General features: G+C 42.5%; 1 protein-coding gene across 1 annotated transcript in view; it reads right to left on the reverse strand.

The window, feature by feature from the left end:
• Window positions 1-6,691: 6,691 nt before the first annotated feature.
• The window catches only part of FREM3 (FRAS1 related extracellular matrix 3), a 106,696-nt gene continuing 99,191 nt past the window's right edge, over window positions 6,692-14,196 (reverse strand). Inside the window, exons 23-24 of the mRNA XM_077476970.1 lie at window positions 11,644-11,790; window positions 6,692-9,541 (exon numbers count right to left, since the gene is read on the reverse strand). Coding sequence (XP_077333096.1) covers window positions 9,020-9,541; window positions 11,644-11,790 — 669 coding nt within the window. The 3' untranslated portion in view covers window positions 6,692-9,019. The remainder of the gene's footprint in view (window positions 9,542-11,643; window positions 11,791-14,196) is intronic.

Raw genomic sequence — 14,196 nt, forward strand, 5'->3', positions numbered from 1 at the left:
TCTTCTGCCTCATAATTAGAGGAGGATGTGATTACCATGCAGACCCTGCAGGAATTTGGGTGGCTGTTAAACCTAAAGAAGTCGGTGATTGTGCCGACCCAGTGTCTGGAGTACCTAGGTTTGCTGTTGGACTCCAGGGAAGCGAGAGTTTTCTCCCTTCAGACAAATTGCAGACTCTCAGATCTGCGGTCAAACTACTGAAACGCAAGTGGTCGTCGCTCCGGTTTTGCATGCAAGTACTGGGACTCATGGTAGCCTTCTTCTAGGCAGTGCCTTAAGCCCAGTTCCACACCAGAGTTCTGCAGAAGGCGATCTTGTCAAAATGGGACAAATCTCAGTTGTCCCTGGATCGGCAGATCCAGGTGAGCCAGCCAGTCAGGGACTCGCTGATCTGGTGGTTGAGGTCCCCAGTGATTCAGTCTGGAAAATCGTTCCTTCCTCTAAAATGGACGGTGATCACTACGGACGCCAGTGTATCCGGCTGGGGGTGGATTTATGGGGGTTCAGTCGGCTCAGGACCTCTGGTCGATGGAAGAATCCAAGTTGCCGATCAATCTTCTTGAATTGAGAGCGATCAGGCTTTCTCCCCACGCATGGTCGATGAGTCTTCAAGGGCGTCCGATCAGGATACAGTCAGACAACGTACGTAAATCACCAAGGGGGAACAAGTAGCTCAGCCGCTGCACAGGAAGTCGCTCGCTCACTTCGGTGGGCAGAGCGACACGTACCGGCCATGTCGGCCATTTACATCCCAGGAGTGGAGAACTGGCAGGCGGACTATCTAAGCTGCCAGATGCTGGATTCAGGAGAATGGACATTGCATCCGGAGACATTCAGGCTGCGGTGCCTGAAGTGGGGCATACCAGATGTGGATCTACTGGCCTCCCATCTCAATCGGAAGGAGCCAAGATTCATGTCCAGGACAAGAGATCCATGGGCAGACGCATCGGACTCACTGGTGGCCCCTTGGGATCAGTACCAGCTGATCTACGCCTTTCCTCCACCAAAACTGTTGCCACGTCTGCTTCGCAGAGTGGAAGCCGAGGGGATCCCATTAATACTGGTTGCCCTGGATTGGCCTCAGCATCCTTGGTACGCAGACCTGGTGCGTCTGGTGGCAGACACTCCCTGGCGACTGCCGTTGGGAGAGGACCTCCTATCTCAAGGTCCAATTCTCCATCCTGCTTTACCATCGCTGGCTTTAACGGCATGGCTATTGAGAGCCAGGTGTTGAGGAACCGGGTCTGTCGGACTCAGTGATTCCAACTATGTTGCGGGCACAGAAATCTTCTCGGAAGATATACCATCGTACCTGGAAGGCCTACATTTCCATGTGTGAGGAGAAAGGATGGCATCCGCGCTCCTTTTCCATATCCAGGATCCTGCTGTTTCTCCAGGAAGGAGTTGACCAGAGATTGGCATTAAGCACCATCAAAGGGCAAATCTCAGCCATAGCTGTCTTTTTTTTTTTTTTTTTTTTCTTCAATGACCCCTGGCATAGCACTCCTTTAGTGAGTACCTTCGTTCAGGGGGTACGACATGTAGTCCCTCCGGTGCATCCACCGTTACCCCCACGTGATTTGAACCTGGTGTTTTTAGCGCTTCAAAAACCGCCATTTGAGAAGAGACTCTTTCCCAGAAAGTGGTCTTTCTAGTGGCCATCACCTCGAGCAGGAGGGTTTCGGAATTGGCGGCCTTGTCCTGCAAGTCGCCCTATCTAGTTATCCACAGGGATAAGGTGGATACCACCAAAAGAAAGCTCTGTGTATGGAAATAAAAAAAAAAGATGGCCTAGTGCTGAAAGCACAGCCACTACCTTTAGGGATGTTAAAAATAAGATGGACCAGTCCGTAGATAAAATATATATATATATATTTTAATTTTTTTTTTTTTTTTTTTTATTTATTAGAGAGGCTTAATGCATATATTACATTTTCAAAGTGTCCAACATATACAGTAAATGGTATTTCACAAAGCTGGTTAGAAGATGGCTTGCGACATATGCAGTATTGAGAATAATGCCGGCATGTTTCGCACTATCCGTCCTTTTTCCTAGGCATAACACACATCTCGTATACACATGGTCTACAATATAAATATAGTCAAATTAGTACAATTATAACAAGGAAAATAGGTGCACAGCTCTACATGAACATCTGTGATGAATGGTACTGAAAAAATGCCTGTCTGGTGTGGCAGGCTTGCTGCGCCTCTTCCTGTTTGCGCTCCATTGTGGAGCGCAGGCAGCCGGGCCTCCCGTGCGCCGGTGATGTCGTGACGTGGGACGCGATCCTGCCCACCAATGGGCGGGGCCCCGCGCCGCATCATCAGGGATCTCCGTAGGCAGACTGGCTGCAGCCAATGGCGCACCAGTCTGCCTCATCAGCTTCAGCTGTGGAGGCTGCCGATGGCTTCTGACCACAGCTGATCCCCATAACCCTTACGGGTTAAGGCCTGCACACATGGCATTTAGCACGCCGTGTGTTGCATGCCGCTGTGTACTGCCTATCAGATGTATTCCAGTCTAGGTGAGAATTGGACCGTTGGTACCTTTATATTTTGTTACCTCTATGCTACTTATGCTCACGCAATACTTCCTGATACATCTTTTATCTCCCTATTAGACATACCTTTATGAACCCCAGCTGATGTTCTACTGTTTTGGCTATTTATTCAGCCATACAGTGGAGATCCTGCAGTCACAGCGCCCACGGACAGCCTTACTAAGTGCCCTGACTTACCGATACTAAGGCTCTTAGTGGCACATATACACAGGTTACTCTACTACAACACTGAGTTTTTCTTATTGTTACTACAGTATTTCTACCCCCTACTGGTGATTATCGGTGACAGTTTCAGGCTTGTGAGTATATTCAATCTTTTCAGTAGCATTCATCACAGATGTTCATGTAGAGCTGTGCACCTATTTTCCTCGTTATAATTGTACTAATTTGACTATATTTATATTGTAGACCATGTGTATACGAGATGTTTATGCCTAGGAAAAAGGACGGATAGTGCGAAACATGTCGGCATTATTCTCAATACTGCATATGTCGCAAGCCATCTTCTAACCAGCTTTGTGAAATACCTTTTACTGTATATGTTGAACACTTTGAAAATGTAATATATGCATTAAGTCTCTCTAATAAAAATATATATATATTTTATCTACGGACTGGTCCATCTTATTTTTAACATGCCTAAGTGTACTGGCTGTGCTTTCAGCACTAGGCCGTCTTCTTTTGTTGTAACAATTGGGATGTGATTGACCAGCCTTTGACTCACCGCCACTCTGCACGCAATCATTTTTTGAGTATGTGTATGAAAAAAAGGACAAAAAATTCATTTGGGTACAGTATTACATGACTAACTGTCATTCAAAGTGTGAGAGCGCTGAAAACTGAAAATTGGCCTGGTCACGAGGGGGGTTTAAGTGCCCTGTTGTCAAATGGTGAAAAAAAAAACAACAATTTTTTTCCTCAGTTTAGGCCGATTATGTATTCTTCTACATATTTTTGGTAAATCGCAATAAACGTATATTGATCGGTTTGCACAAACGTTATAGCGTCTACAAAATAGGGGATAGGTTTATGGCATTTTTATTACTTATTTTTTTACTAGTAATGGCAGTGATCTTTTTATCATGACTGCAACATTGTGGTGGACATATCGGACATTTTTGACACTATTTGGGGACCATTTACATTTATACAGTGATCAGTGCTATAAAAATGTACTGATTATGGTATAAATGTCACTGGCAGGGAAGGGGTTAAACGTGTTACCTAGGGAGTGATTCTAACTGTAGGGGGAGGGGACTCACAAGGGGAGCAGACCGATCTGTGTTCCTCTGTACTGGGAGCATGCTATCGGTCTCCTCTCCCCTGACAGGTCGTGGCTGTTTACACACACAGATCCACATCCCTGTTCTGGATTACCGGCAATTGCGGTTGCTCGTCGAACATCACGCCCGCTGGGCACGCGCATCGTCTCCTGAGTGATGGCCGGAAAGCTGAGGATGTTATGACGCCTGCCCAGGATGGGAGATCCCTCCTGCGGACGTCATTTGACTTTGGGTGGGGAAGGAAGAGGTTAAAGTAAATAGACTGCAATTTACTCTTAGTACATGTACCCGAGGTAAAGCTTCACTTTACAAAGATACCCAATCAAATGCGAGGAAAAAGAACTGCATTTTTGCTTGCATTTGATTGGATGATGGAAGTCAGCAGAACTTCCCCTCATTTACTAATCTCTGGAGCAACTTCATTGCAAAGTGCTCAGTCTAAGTGCCTTTATTAAATCCACCCCATTACATGTAGTAAAATATACTTATTTTCTCCTGTCTCTTCGCCAGATTATTCAAGACTTTTTTGTGAATATAGAAGCCAATATATAATTTGCTTTAAAAAAAAAAAACTCACACTAATGTATCATAAGTTGTAGATATGGTAATTTTTAGCAGGGGTTTGCTGAGCCTGGAAACATATTTCAAGGATTTTTCTGTGCCGAAAAGGTTGGGAAAGGAAAGCTGGATTTACTAAAGGCACATAGACTGAGCACTTTGCAAGTTGCTCCAGAGCTTAGTAAATGAGGGGAAGTTCTGCTGACTTCCATCATCCAATCATGTGCAAGAAAACAATGCAGTTTATTTCCTTGCATGTGATTGGGTATCTTTGTAAAGGGAAGCTTTGCCTTATGCACTAAGCTCTGGAGCAACTTGCAGTTTATTTGCCTTAAAGTAGAACTATAGGCACAACTCTTTTTTATTTCATTTTGAGTAAGGGAGGGTTATAACTCCTGTGAGTCTTGTTGTAATTTCTTTGCCACCTGTGTTCCTATTGGAAGACTTCCCCTCTATTACTTTTCCTGCGGATTTTCTTTTTCTTTCACTTTCAATGATGATGGTAAACCGGAATCTCCTTAATGGGATCACAGACAGCATTACAAACCGGACAGGTGTTTTCACCTCTAATTCACCTCCACTCTACCCAAGACTAAAAAAAAAGTTTTGCTTTAGCTATACTTTAAGTAAATCAGCCTCAGTGATTTCCATATTTAGGTTTCTATGCATTACTTTTGAGAGAACCGATTCAAAAAAGACAGAGACTCAAAATTGCCTATTATAGATTTTATATTCCTTAAATACCACATGCCTTGACCACTACTTAATTATCGCATGCATTTAATTATTTATTTGCATATGTGAATTGAGTTTAACGCATTTTCATGGGATATTTACCAAACACTTTCAGTGTTTTGGGGTATTGCATAAGAGAATTGACAGTTTGAGGTTAGCATGCGATATTTAGGGAAAACGTGTCCGGACACCTAAATAACACATGCAATCTGCTTTAGTGATTTTTAATGGTATGATTTCTTTGTAGACATTCCATCAGTAACATTTCCTCCTGATGAAGTGAACTAGGATTCACAAAACATGATTAAGAGATTTAGGACTTAATTCAGCTATTATTTTTGTATTTGTCCTTCTGTTGTATATTTTTTGTAAATGAGCACCTGATAGAAATACTCCAATCAAGAGCGGCACAGTGGTGCAGTTAGCACTAGCACTAAAAAGGGTCACTGGCTCCAATCCCAACCATGACACTACCTGCCTGGAGTTTGCATGTTCTCCCTTTGCCTGCATGGGTTTCCTCTGGGTACTCCGGTTTCCTCCCACACTCCAAAGACATACTGGGAGGTTAATTGGCTTCTGTCATAAATTGGCTAGTATGTGAAAGTGAGTTGGGGACCTTTGATTGTGGGCTCCTTGAGGGTAGGGACTGATGTGAGTGTGCAATGTATGTGTGGAGCACTGCATAAATTGACAGTGCTATATGGCACACAATGTACAAGGACAGGGACAATTGTAGACACGTACCCACACTCACTCCGGATGGACTGGTGTCTTTATTCAACCTTACTATGGAAATACTCCAATTGTCTCTTTATTGATGAACATTTTATGTACTATCTAGAATGTCTTTTTAAAAATATTTGTACCTACTAAATAAAATGTTAATGTTTTCAAACCTTTTGGTTTGTTTATGGTGTATCTTGTGAAAGTCCCATGGTCTTTGTTCTTTATGTATGGGGTAAAATTTAGGGATGGAGATACGCCAGCCTATAGATAGGACCATATTGTTTGTTCTCCTACTTTAAACCTTTACTTCACCCCAACCTTTTTATTTGTTTTGGATACTCCTGCCCTTGGTACCTCTATACCCTTTTTCCAGGGGCGGACTGACAACTCATGGAGCCCCCAGGCAATCAGAGATTATGGGGCCACACAGTAGACACAAACACACACAGTATACAATCACACAGTATACACAGACATGTTTCTATTGGCTGAGAATGTACTGGAGAGGTGGGGAAGCTATAATCTCGGGATTTTTAGACAGATGTAAAAAAAAAAACAAACACAAATTTTTACATACTGTCCCTGGTTTTACTGAGGCTGGAAACCCTGATGGGGCCCCCTAGTCGTATGGGGCCCTCGGGCAGTGCCCGAGTGGCCCAATGGTCCACCCCTGCCTTTATCTCTTGCTCTGGTGTCACAGAATAAATCCTTTTAATCTTCCCTAGTGGCAAACTTTATAGTAGTTCTATCCCTTTCCCATTTAAAATCTAAAAACACATTTCCATTAAAGATGGGCTTTATAATGCACACATACAAACTAAACTCTTTAGAAAAAAATTATTTTATTTGTCCAAACATTAACTTTATATAAATATAAAGAACATTACAGTTTCCCTGCAAAATATCCATGTGGTATTCCTGATCTATATCCACCACATATCAAAATAATAGAATTGAATTTACACATTATAAAAAAAAACAGACAGTAAATTCCTAGAAAAAAATCACATAAGAAAATGTAGCAAAAAGTGAAAAGGCTTTCTTTAAGGCACATTGGGGGGAACTTATCAAAACTGGAGTTGGCATAACCTGAAGCAGCTGTGCATGGCAAACAGCTTATATCTTTCATTTTCAAAGTTTATCTGAACAAGCTAAAGCTAGAGGCAGATTCTGTTAGTTTCAGTTTCGATAAATGTCCCCATTGTATACTGAAACATGTACATTTAGCATTTATAAATATTTTCAACCTTTGCAGTTGGGTCCAGTCATAAGCAGCTAGCTTCCTCCTATGATTCCTATCTGGTGCCTGACCAACATTATAACATGGCACATGTCTGTATTGAAATGTATAAATAAGTGATTCTCATTGTAGTGCATGTATTTGCTTTTCTGTAGAATCTACTGTATATATTGTTACATCCAAACAATTTAAAATAGAATGACTTCTACTGCTTACCACATTATACTGCTACTGCACTGAGAATATTGCATAGCTAATAACTCTATGTGCGGGTTTGACTTAATATGTATGTAAACTCTGGCAAACAATTCTTCATATGTTCCTGTCTGTTCAATATACAGTTGTAAGCATTTTGTTATATTTGTTCGATAAGCGAAAGAAAAAAAAAGGTGATCATGTCAGAAATAATGAGCTGATCATACGTCCTGTGTTCTTACAAGGAATCCTTCAAGTCCTCTCCAGGTTACAACTTAAAGCGGAGCTCTACCCAAAAAGGAAGCTCCACTTGTTTGCACTCTTCCCCTCTCCACTGCCACATTTGGAACTATTTTTGAAGGGGGGGGTACCTGGTTTTGACAGGTACCCGCTGCCACTTCTGAGTAAGATCTCCATGCGGTGATCTACGTCAATTCCGGCCCCTCCTCCTTCCCCCACGCTGCCTTCTGGGACACACAGTGTTCCCAAAAGACTGCGGGACCATTCAGAAAGTGCAGCGCGACTCATGTGTGCGCAGTAGGAAACAGGCTGTGAAGCTGCAAGGCTTCACTTCCGGTTTGCCTTACTACAGACGCCAGTGCCTGCATCTGAAGCCGATTGACAAATCGGCTAGGGGTGCTGACCTTGCGGGATCCCTGGACAGGTAAGTGTCCTTGTATTAAAAGTCTTTTGTCCCTTACAAATATAATGCAAAGTATTCCTCATGTTGGTACCAGCTAACATAGTGTAAATTCAAAGTCCTTTGCCCCACCCCTATACCCTACAGCTGTAATCTTCCAGTGCTGCAGGGGTTATTACCAGCATTGGACCTGTGACAGGCACTTATCAGAGTGACAACTATACCTGCCCTTTCTGCCCCCTTCCACCATTCATAGAAGCTGTGCTATAACTTGAAATGAAAAGCGACCAATAGAGTATGTGCAAAGGAATGAAAAGTTCCCCTCTTCCATTCATAAAGTGCTTTTCATTGTTGGAAGCTATGGTACAGCTTCTATGACTGGAGAGGGGTGCATATGACAGGTCCCTTGGTTTGCAAAGACTACTGCAGCATCGGAAAATTGTAGCTGTAGTGTATAGGCTGGGGCAGAGTACTTCCACTATTACAGTCGGCACCAGCACAAGGGACACTTGGGATTAAATATATATAACCAGCATTGAGCTGATTTTTTTTTTTTAAACATTTTTACCTATACTTCGACTTTAACATAAGACAACCGGACATGGCTGACATCACTCCTTACAATCTAGAATAGGGCATGCAGGTGCATTCCTGGCAGATCAGCGTGTATTTTCTGTACTTTCAGGGTTTTTAAGAGGATACAATAAAGGGAGGGAATGTGCTTATATTGCAGGTTTGGTTTGTTTTTTTGCCCTGAAATTTCCGTAAACACAGTGAATTATCCCTAGATAGATATTCCTAATTATAACAGTTGGCCAGCACTTTTGTTCACAGGTTGTCTATGTTGCTAGACTGTTATCCATAGTATAAAAATGCTGGGATTTACAAAACACTGTAATGTTCTGGAGGATCTAAACAAAAAATATACATTTCATCTATACGTTTTGTTTCTTAATTGTGAATAATTGTTAATGCTTTCAAATAAGTTAGTACATGTTGGATACAGCTCGTGGATGGCAGGGCTGAACTGTTGTAACATGTATAAGCACCATGACACGTGAGGTTATTTTTCCTTGTTCTATACTTCAGAGCTGTCACTGCTACTATGTCGAGTGGTAACAGTTTCATGGCTATTGCAGTGACTGTTAGAGGCAGACTTTTTATCTGTATGTGACAGTCCCCTGTGTTTCATAAACACAACAATAATTACAGTAGTGCAAATTAGGAGCAGCAAGGCAACTACCCCTCCGATGACTGGTAAAAAAGAACCCTGTGGATCCTGGCCAGTGATTTCCAGGGCTGGCTTGTCATACTGTCCATTTCCAGGTAAGGAGTCCTTGTCAGAGGCCCTGCGGGATTGCCTAATAGCAATGTGCTGAATGTTTGTCCCTCTGTTCTTATCTGCTCCAATGTCTTGCAAGGCTGCATCATCTTGACTAGCTCTCCGGCTTCTCTTCAAAAGCAGCTGCTCCTGTTGAGCTATACTGTTGCTTATGGAGTGGTGGTATTCCACACTACGTTTTCCGATACCTCTGTGAGCATTTTCTCTAGATCGGACTGTATAGATGGTATGAATGAACCATTCGCGTCCAGCAGCCACCTAAAAGTGGAAAGAATATTTTAATATAACTGCCAGTAGTGGTGTTCTTGGTCAATATTACAGGCCTTTATTAGACTTGAATATACAGATCTCTGTAATAAAGGTACCTTCATTTGTGTCAACATCCAATAATAACTATTTCAGCTCCCACACCCCAGTATACTGCTTATGAACCAGAGCAATTTTTACATTTCAGCTATGCGCCTTTTGATTATTGAAGCTGAACTCTAGGAATGATTTTGATTGTATAGTTACAATGGTCCAGCTTGGCCTGCACTAACGAGCCGAATCACAAAAAATGCAGGTGAGAGACCACTTGTAGGTTTATAAAACCGGGAAAGACAGGATCGCATACTACATTTTCTTGGTTGTTTTACATTTATTTTAGTTTTGGATGGAGAGCAATAAGCTAGGAAAATCTCTTCACCTGCCATAACCAATAATGTCAATGTAACAAAACTTTAAAGAGCTAAACACTTTTTTTAAAGTTAAAAGAAGTCAGTAGCTACAAATATTGCAGCTGTTGACTTTTACAAATCAGGTACTGACCAGTTCCTGGAGTCTAGCGTTGACTTTCCGCAGCTCATTCTTCTCACTGCTGTGGGTCCCCAATGCCGCTATGTTGGATTTGGGAGCAGGCATTGATTTCCTGAGGAATCACAGCCAGCTCCCCACTGCCCATGTGTGAGATTGGGGGGCACAGGGTGATTGGTCCTGCAGTATCCTGGGACTTGTGATATGCCCCAGGAGATGGCGAGCACGCAGGGGGCGGGATGAGCTATGTCATTCAATTGAGGAAGTTGGAGCAGGTACCTGTCAAAAAGGTACCTGCTTCCTGTAAAAAAAAAAACCCTTAAAAGTTTTGGGGGCAAGGGTGGGGCAGAGAAAAAGGCCTCATGCTTACTGGACTTTTGCTATCTCTTTCTAGACGCCTTTCCTCCTGGCAGCAGTGTTTTGGCAGAAAAAATGCTTGATGCTTGTAAAAGCATGCAACTTGTTAAGGCGCTTTTAGGCATGTCAAGTGCTTGGGTATTAATTAATTTTGTTGGCTAGAATAACAATTTATTCTGCCCGATAAAATGAATAAACACTCAAGCGCTAGCTAAACATGTGTTTGCATGTGGTTACAGGCGTGAACACGTTGGCAGTATTTTTTTTTGCCTCTAAGCTTCTCTAAGGGCCAGTTCACACCAGATGCAGTTCTGTGCGCATAAAATGCATTTACAGTGTTTTCCATGTATTCCAATGGCTCTAGTTCACACGATGCAGTCAGTTTCCAGTGCAGAAACTGACCGGAAACTGACTGCATGGTGTGAACTAGAGCCATTGGAATACATGGAAAACACTGTGCATGCATTTTGTGCAGAAAAAAAGCACACAGATCTGCAGCTGGTGTGAACTGGCCCTTAATGCCTATGTGTGCATGGACACACGAGCCACCATTCAAGGCCTGTGCATTCACCATGGAGACCCCAGGCAACATCCACCGCCATCACATCACATCAGAGGCCAAAAAAAAGAAAAAACACCAGACACCCCTAGGAGCAGCGTTAAAAATGTCCTGTGTGCATAAGGCCTAAGTGGCACTTTGACTTTTGAGTGAAGGTCTGCTTTAATGTGAAAACGATTTATTATGAGCTAATATACAAGGTTTCTTCCTCACTTTTTCAAAACTCTTTATTAACAATTTCAAAAACAAAATTCATCACTTTTTCTAAACCGCAAGGTTAGCTGGCTTGCCAGACAGACAATTCACATGTCACTCTCAGACAGGACCAATTACTACTCCTCCCGCCCTCAACGTTTCCAACGAAAATATAAAAGTGTAGAAACTTTTTGAAGACCCCTCGCGTTTGTTATTTTACCCCAATCCAGTTTTAAGGATTGCTTTGTATTAGCATAGCAGTAGCAATGTTTCCTTTTTATCTAATCTTATGTGTACAACCCAGCATTTCAAAATGTGTAATCAATGCGTTTTTTAAATTAAAACTTGATTTAAATAAAAACCCTACCCCAAACTGCCATTTCTCTGACTTAACTGACCACTGCATCTTCAAGGGATTATTAATAAAGGTGTATTTTGTGTTCCAGGTGAGACATACCTGGAATAGGGCATTTGATAAGAGACTGAAACCATCAGATCCTGGTTGCTTTACCAATGGAAGAGCTTCTGGGAGGTCAGCTGCCAATTTAGCTTCAAATTGAACATTCCCAAACATCCTAGCTTGAGTTTCTGGCTGAGCTTTGTCCTATGTAATAGTAGGGAAAAATAAGGTTTACATAAAAGGTTGTAGTTATAAGAAGATGATCAATACAAATTCCATCAATTAGTAAAACAGGAAAATTGACATGCTGCTCACAACAACCAGTTCTATTCTACATGTCACTTTCTAATCCAATGATGTAAATAAACCAAATAATTTAATTTCTTATAGGTTATTCAAGTTTTTTTTTTTTTTAATGAATACATATTTTTCTCTATATTTTCTGTATTATATGTACATTCAAATTTTTTGGAAAATAATTTGTGAGGTACGTATGAAACAGTACATAATATTTTTAAAATGTAAAACATATTGCAGCCACTAGGTGGCAGCCCTGTCTTGTCCAGGCTCCTGTGCTTATACTCCTCACTGTCTACAGTGGAGAAAACAATTATTTGATCCCCTGCAGATTTTGTAAGTTTGCCCACTTACAAACAAATGAAGGGTCTTTAATTTTTTTATCATAGGTGTATTTTAAAGTGGTTGTAAACCTCCATGTGGAACTTGTACCTATAGGTAAGCCTAGCATAAGGCTTACCTATAAGTACTGTAACTATCTCCTAAACGTGATCTGTTTAAGAGATATTTAATGTGTTGTGCGCTAATGATGTCATCGGCACATGCGCTGTGAAGAAACGGCCCTCCGTGCTGTCTCTTCCCAAGCAAGTTCAGTGACTGCCAGCTCCTGCGTGCGGGAATGACATCACGTGGCTCCAGGCAGTCACAGAGCTGGATTCCTTGACCCCGGAAGGAAGAGGGGCAAAGATGGATGTGGCCTCTATCGGGGACAGTGCGGGCTTCCTTTGCAGGTAAGTGTCACATTATGCTTTTACTTTGCAGGGAACAAAAGAGGGAGTAAAACCCATCAGGGTTTAATTCCTCTTTGAATGATAGCGACATTGCAGATTTTGTACTTTTGCCCACTTACAAAGAAATGAAGGGTCTATAATTTTTGTCATAGGTGTATTTTAAACAATAGAAACGGAATATCAACCAAAAATACAGAAAAAACCTATGATACAAATGTTATAAATAAGTTGCAGTTCAGTGAGTAAAATAAGTATTTGATTCCCCAAGCAAAACATGACTTAGTACTTGGATGAGAAACCCTTGTTATCAAGAACAGAGGTAAGACATTTCTTGTAGTTATTGACCGGGTTTGAACACATCACAGGAGGGATTTTGATCCACTCTTCTTTACAGATCTTCTGTAAATATTTAAAGCGGAGGTCCACCCTAAAGTGGACCTTCCGCTCATTGGAACCCTCCCCCCCTGCGGCGCCACAATTGGCACCTTTCAGGGGGAGGGGGGTGCAGATACCTGTACAGTACAGGTATCTGCACCCACTTCTGGCGTAGATTCTGCAGAAGGTACGCCCCTTTCTGCAGAATCTACGCCCCTTTCCGAAGGTCCCCCGCTGCCTGCTGGGAAACACATGGATCCCAGAGACAGCGGGGACCATCCTTATTGTGCAGCGCGACTCGCGCATGCGCAGTAGGGAACCGGGAAATGAAGCCGAAAGGCTCCACTTCTTGATTCCCATACCCAAGATGGCGGCGGCAGCACCCGAGAGACGATCGAGAGATCGGCTTCGGGTGCCGACATCGCGGGCGCGATGGGCGGGTAAGTGTCATTATTTTAAAAATCAGCAGCTGCAGTATTTGTAGCTGCTGGCTTTAAAAAAAAATAAAAACGGCGGACTCCCGCTTTAAGGTTTCTTGGCTGTCGCTTGCCAACTTGAAGTTTCAGCTCCCGCCATAAATTTTTTATAGGATTAATGTCTGGAAACTGGCTAGGCCACTCCATGACCTTAATGTGCTTATTCTTGAGCCACTCCTTTGTTGCCTTGGTGGTATGCTTTGGGTCATTGTCATGCTGAAAAACCCATCCATGACCCATCTTCAATGTTCTGACTCGGTGCTTGACGGGGCCATGTATTGTAAAATCTTGGATGAGAACCTTGTTCCCTCAGCAAGAACACTGAAGATGGGTCTTCCAGCATGAAAATGACCAAAAACATATTGCCAAGGTAACAAAGGAGTGGTTCAAGAAGAAGCACATTAAAGTAATGGAGTGGCTTAGTCAGTCTCCAGACCTTAATCCTATAGAATATTTATGGAGGGAACTGAAACTTTGAGTTGTCGAGAGACGAATGAATGAATGAATGAAATACTTGTATGGCGCACAATGCGAACTGAATCGCCTCTAGGCGCTGTGGCGAGCTTTGATCATCTGCTAAAAGAGGAAGGTCTTGAGTTTTTTCCTAAAAGCCAGGTGATTTTCTTCCAGGCGGATGTTGATTGGTAGAGCATTCCATAGCCGAGGCCCTTGGACAGCGAATCTCCGATCACCCTTGGATTTATACCGGGCTTTGGGCACGAGGAGGAAGT

The sequence above is a fragment of the Lithobates pipiens genome, unplaced genomic scaffold (genome assembly GCF_037356315.1).
Source record: "Lithobates pipiens isolate NorthernLeopardFrog02 unplaced genomic scaffold, aLitPip1_a1.2 Scaffold_13, whole genome shotgun sequence".
Taxonomy (NCBI): Eukaryota; Metazoa; Chordata; class Amphibia; order Anura; family Ranidae; genus Lithobates; species Lithobates pipiens.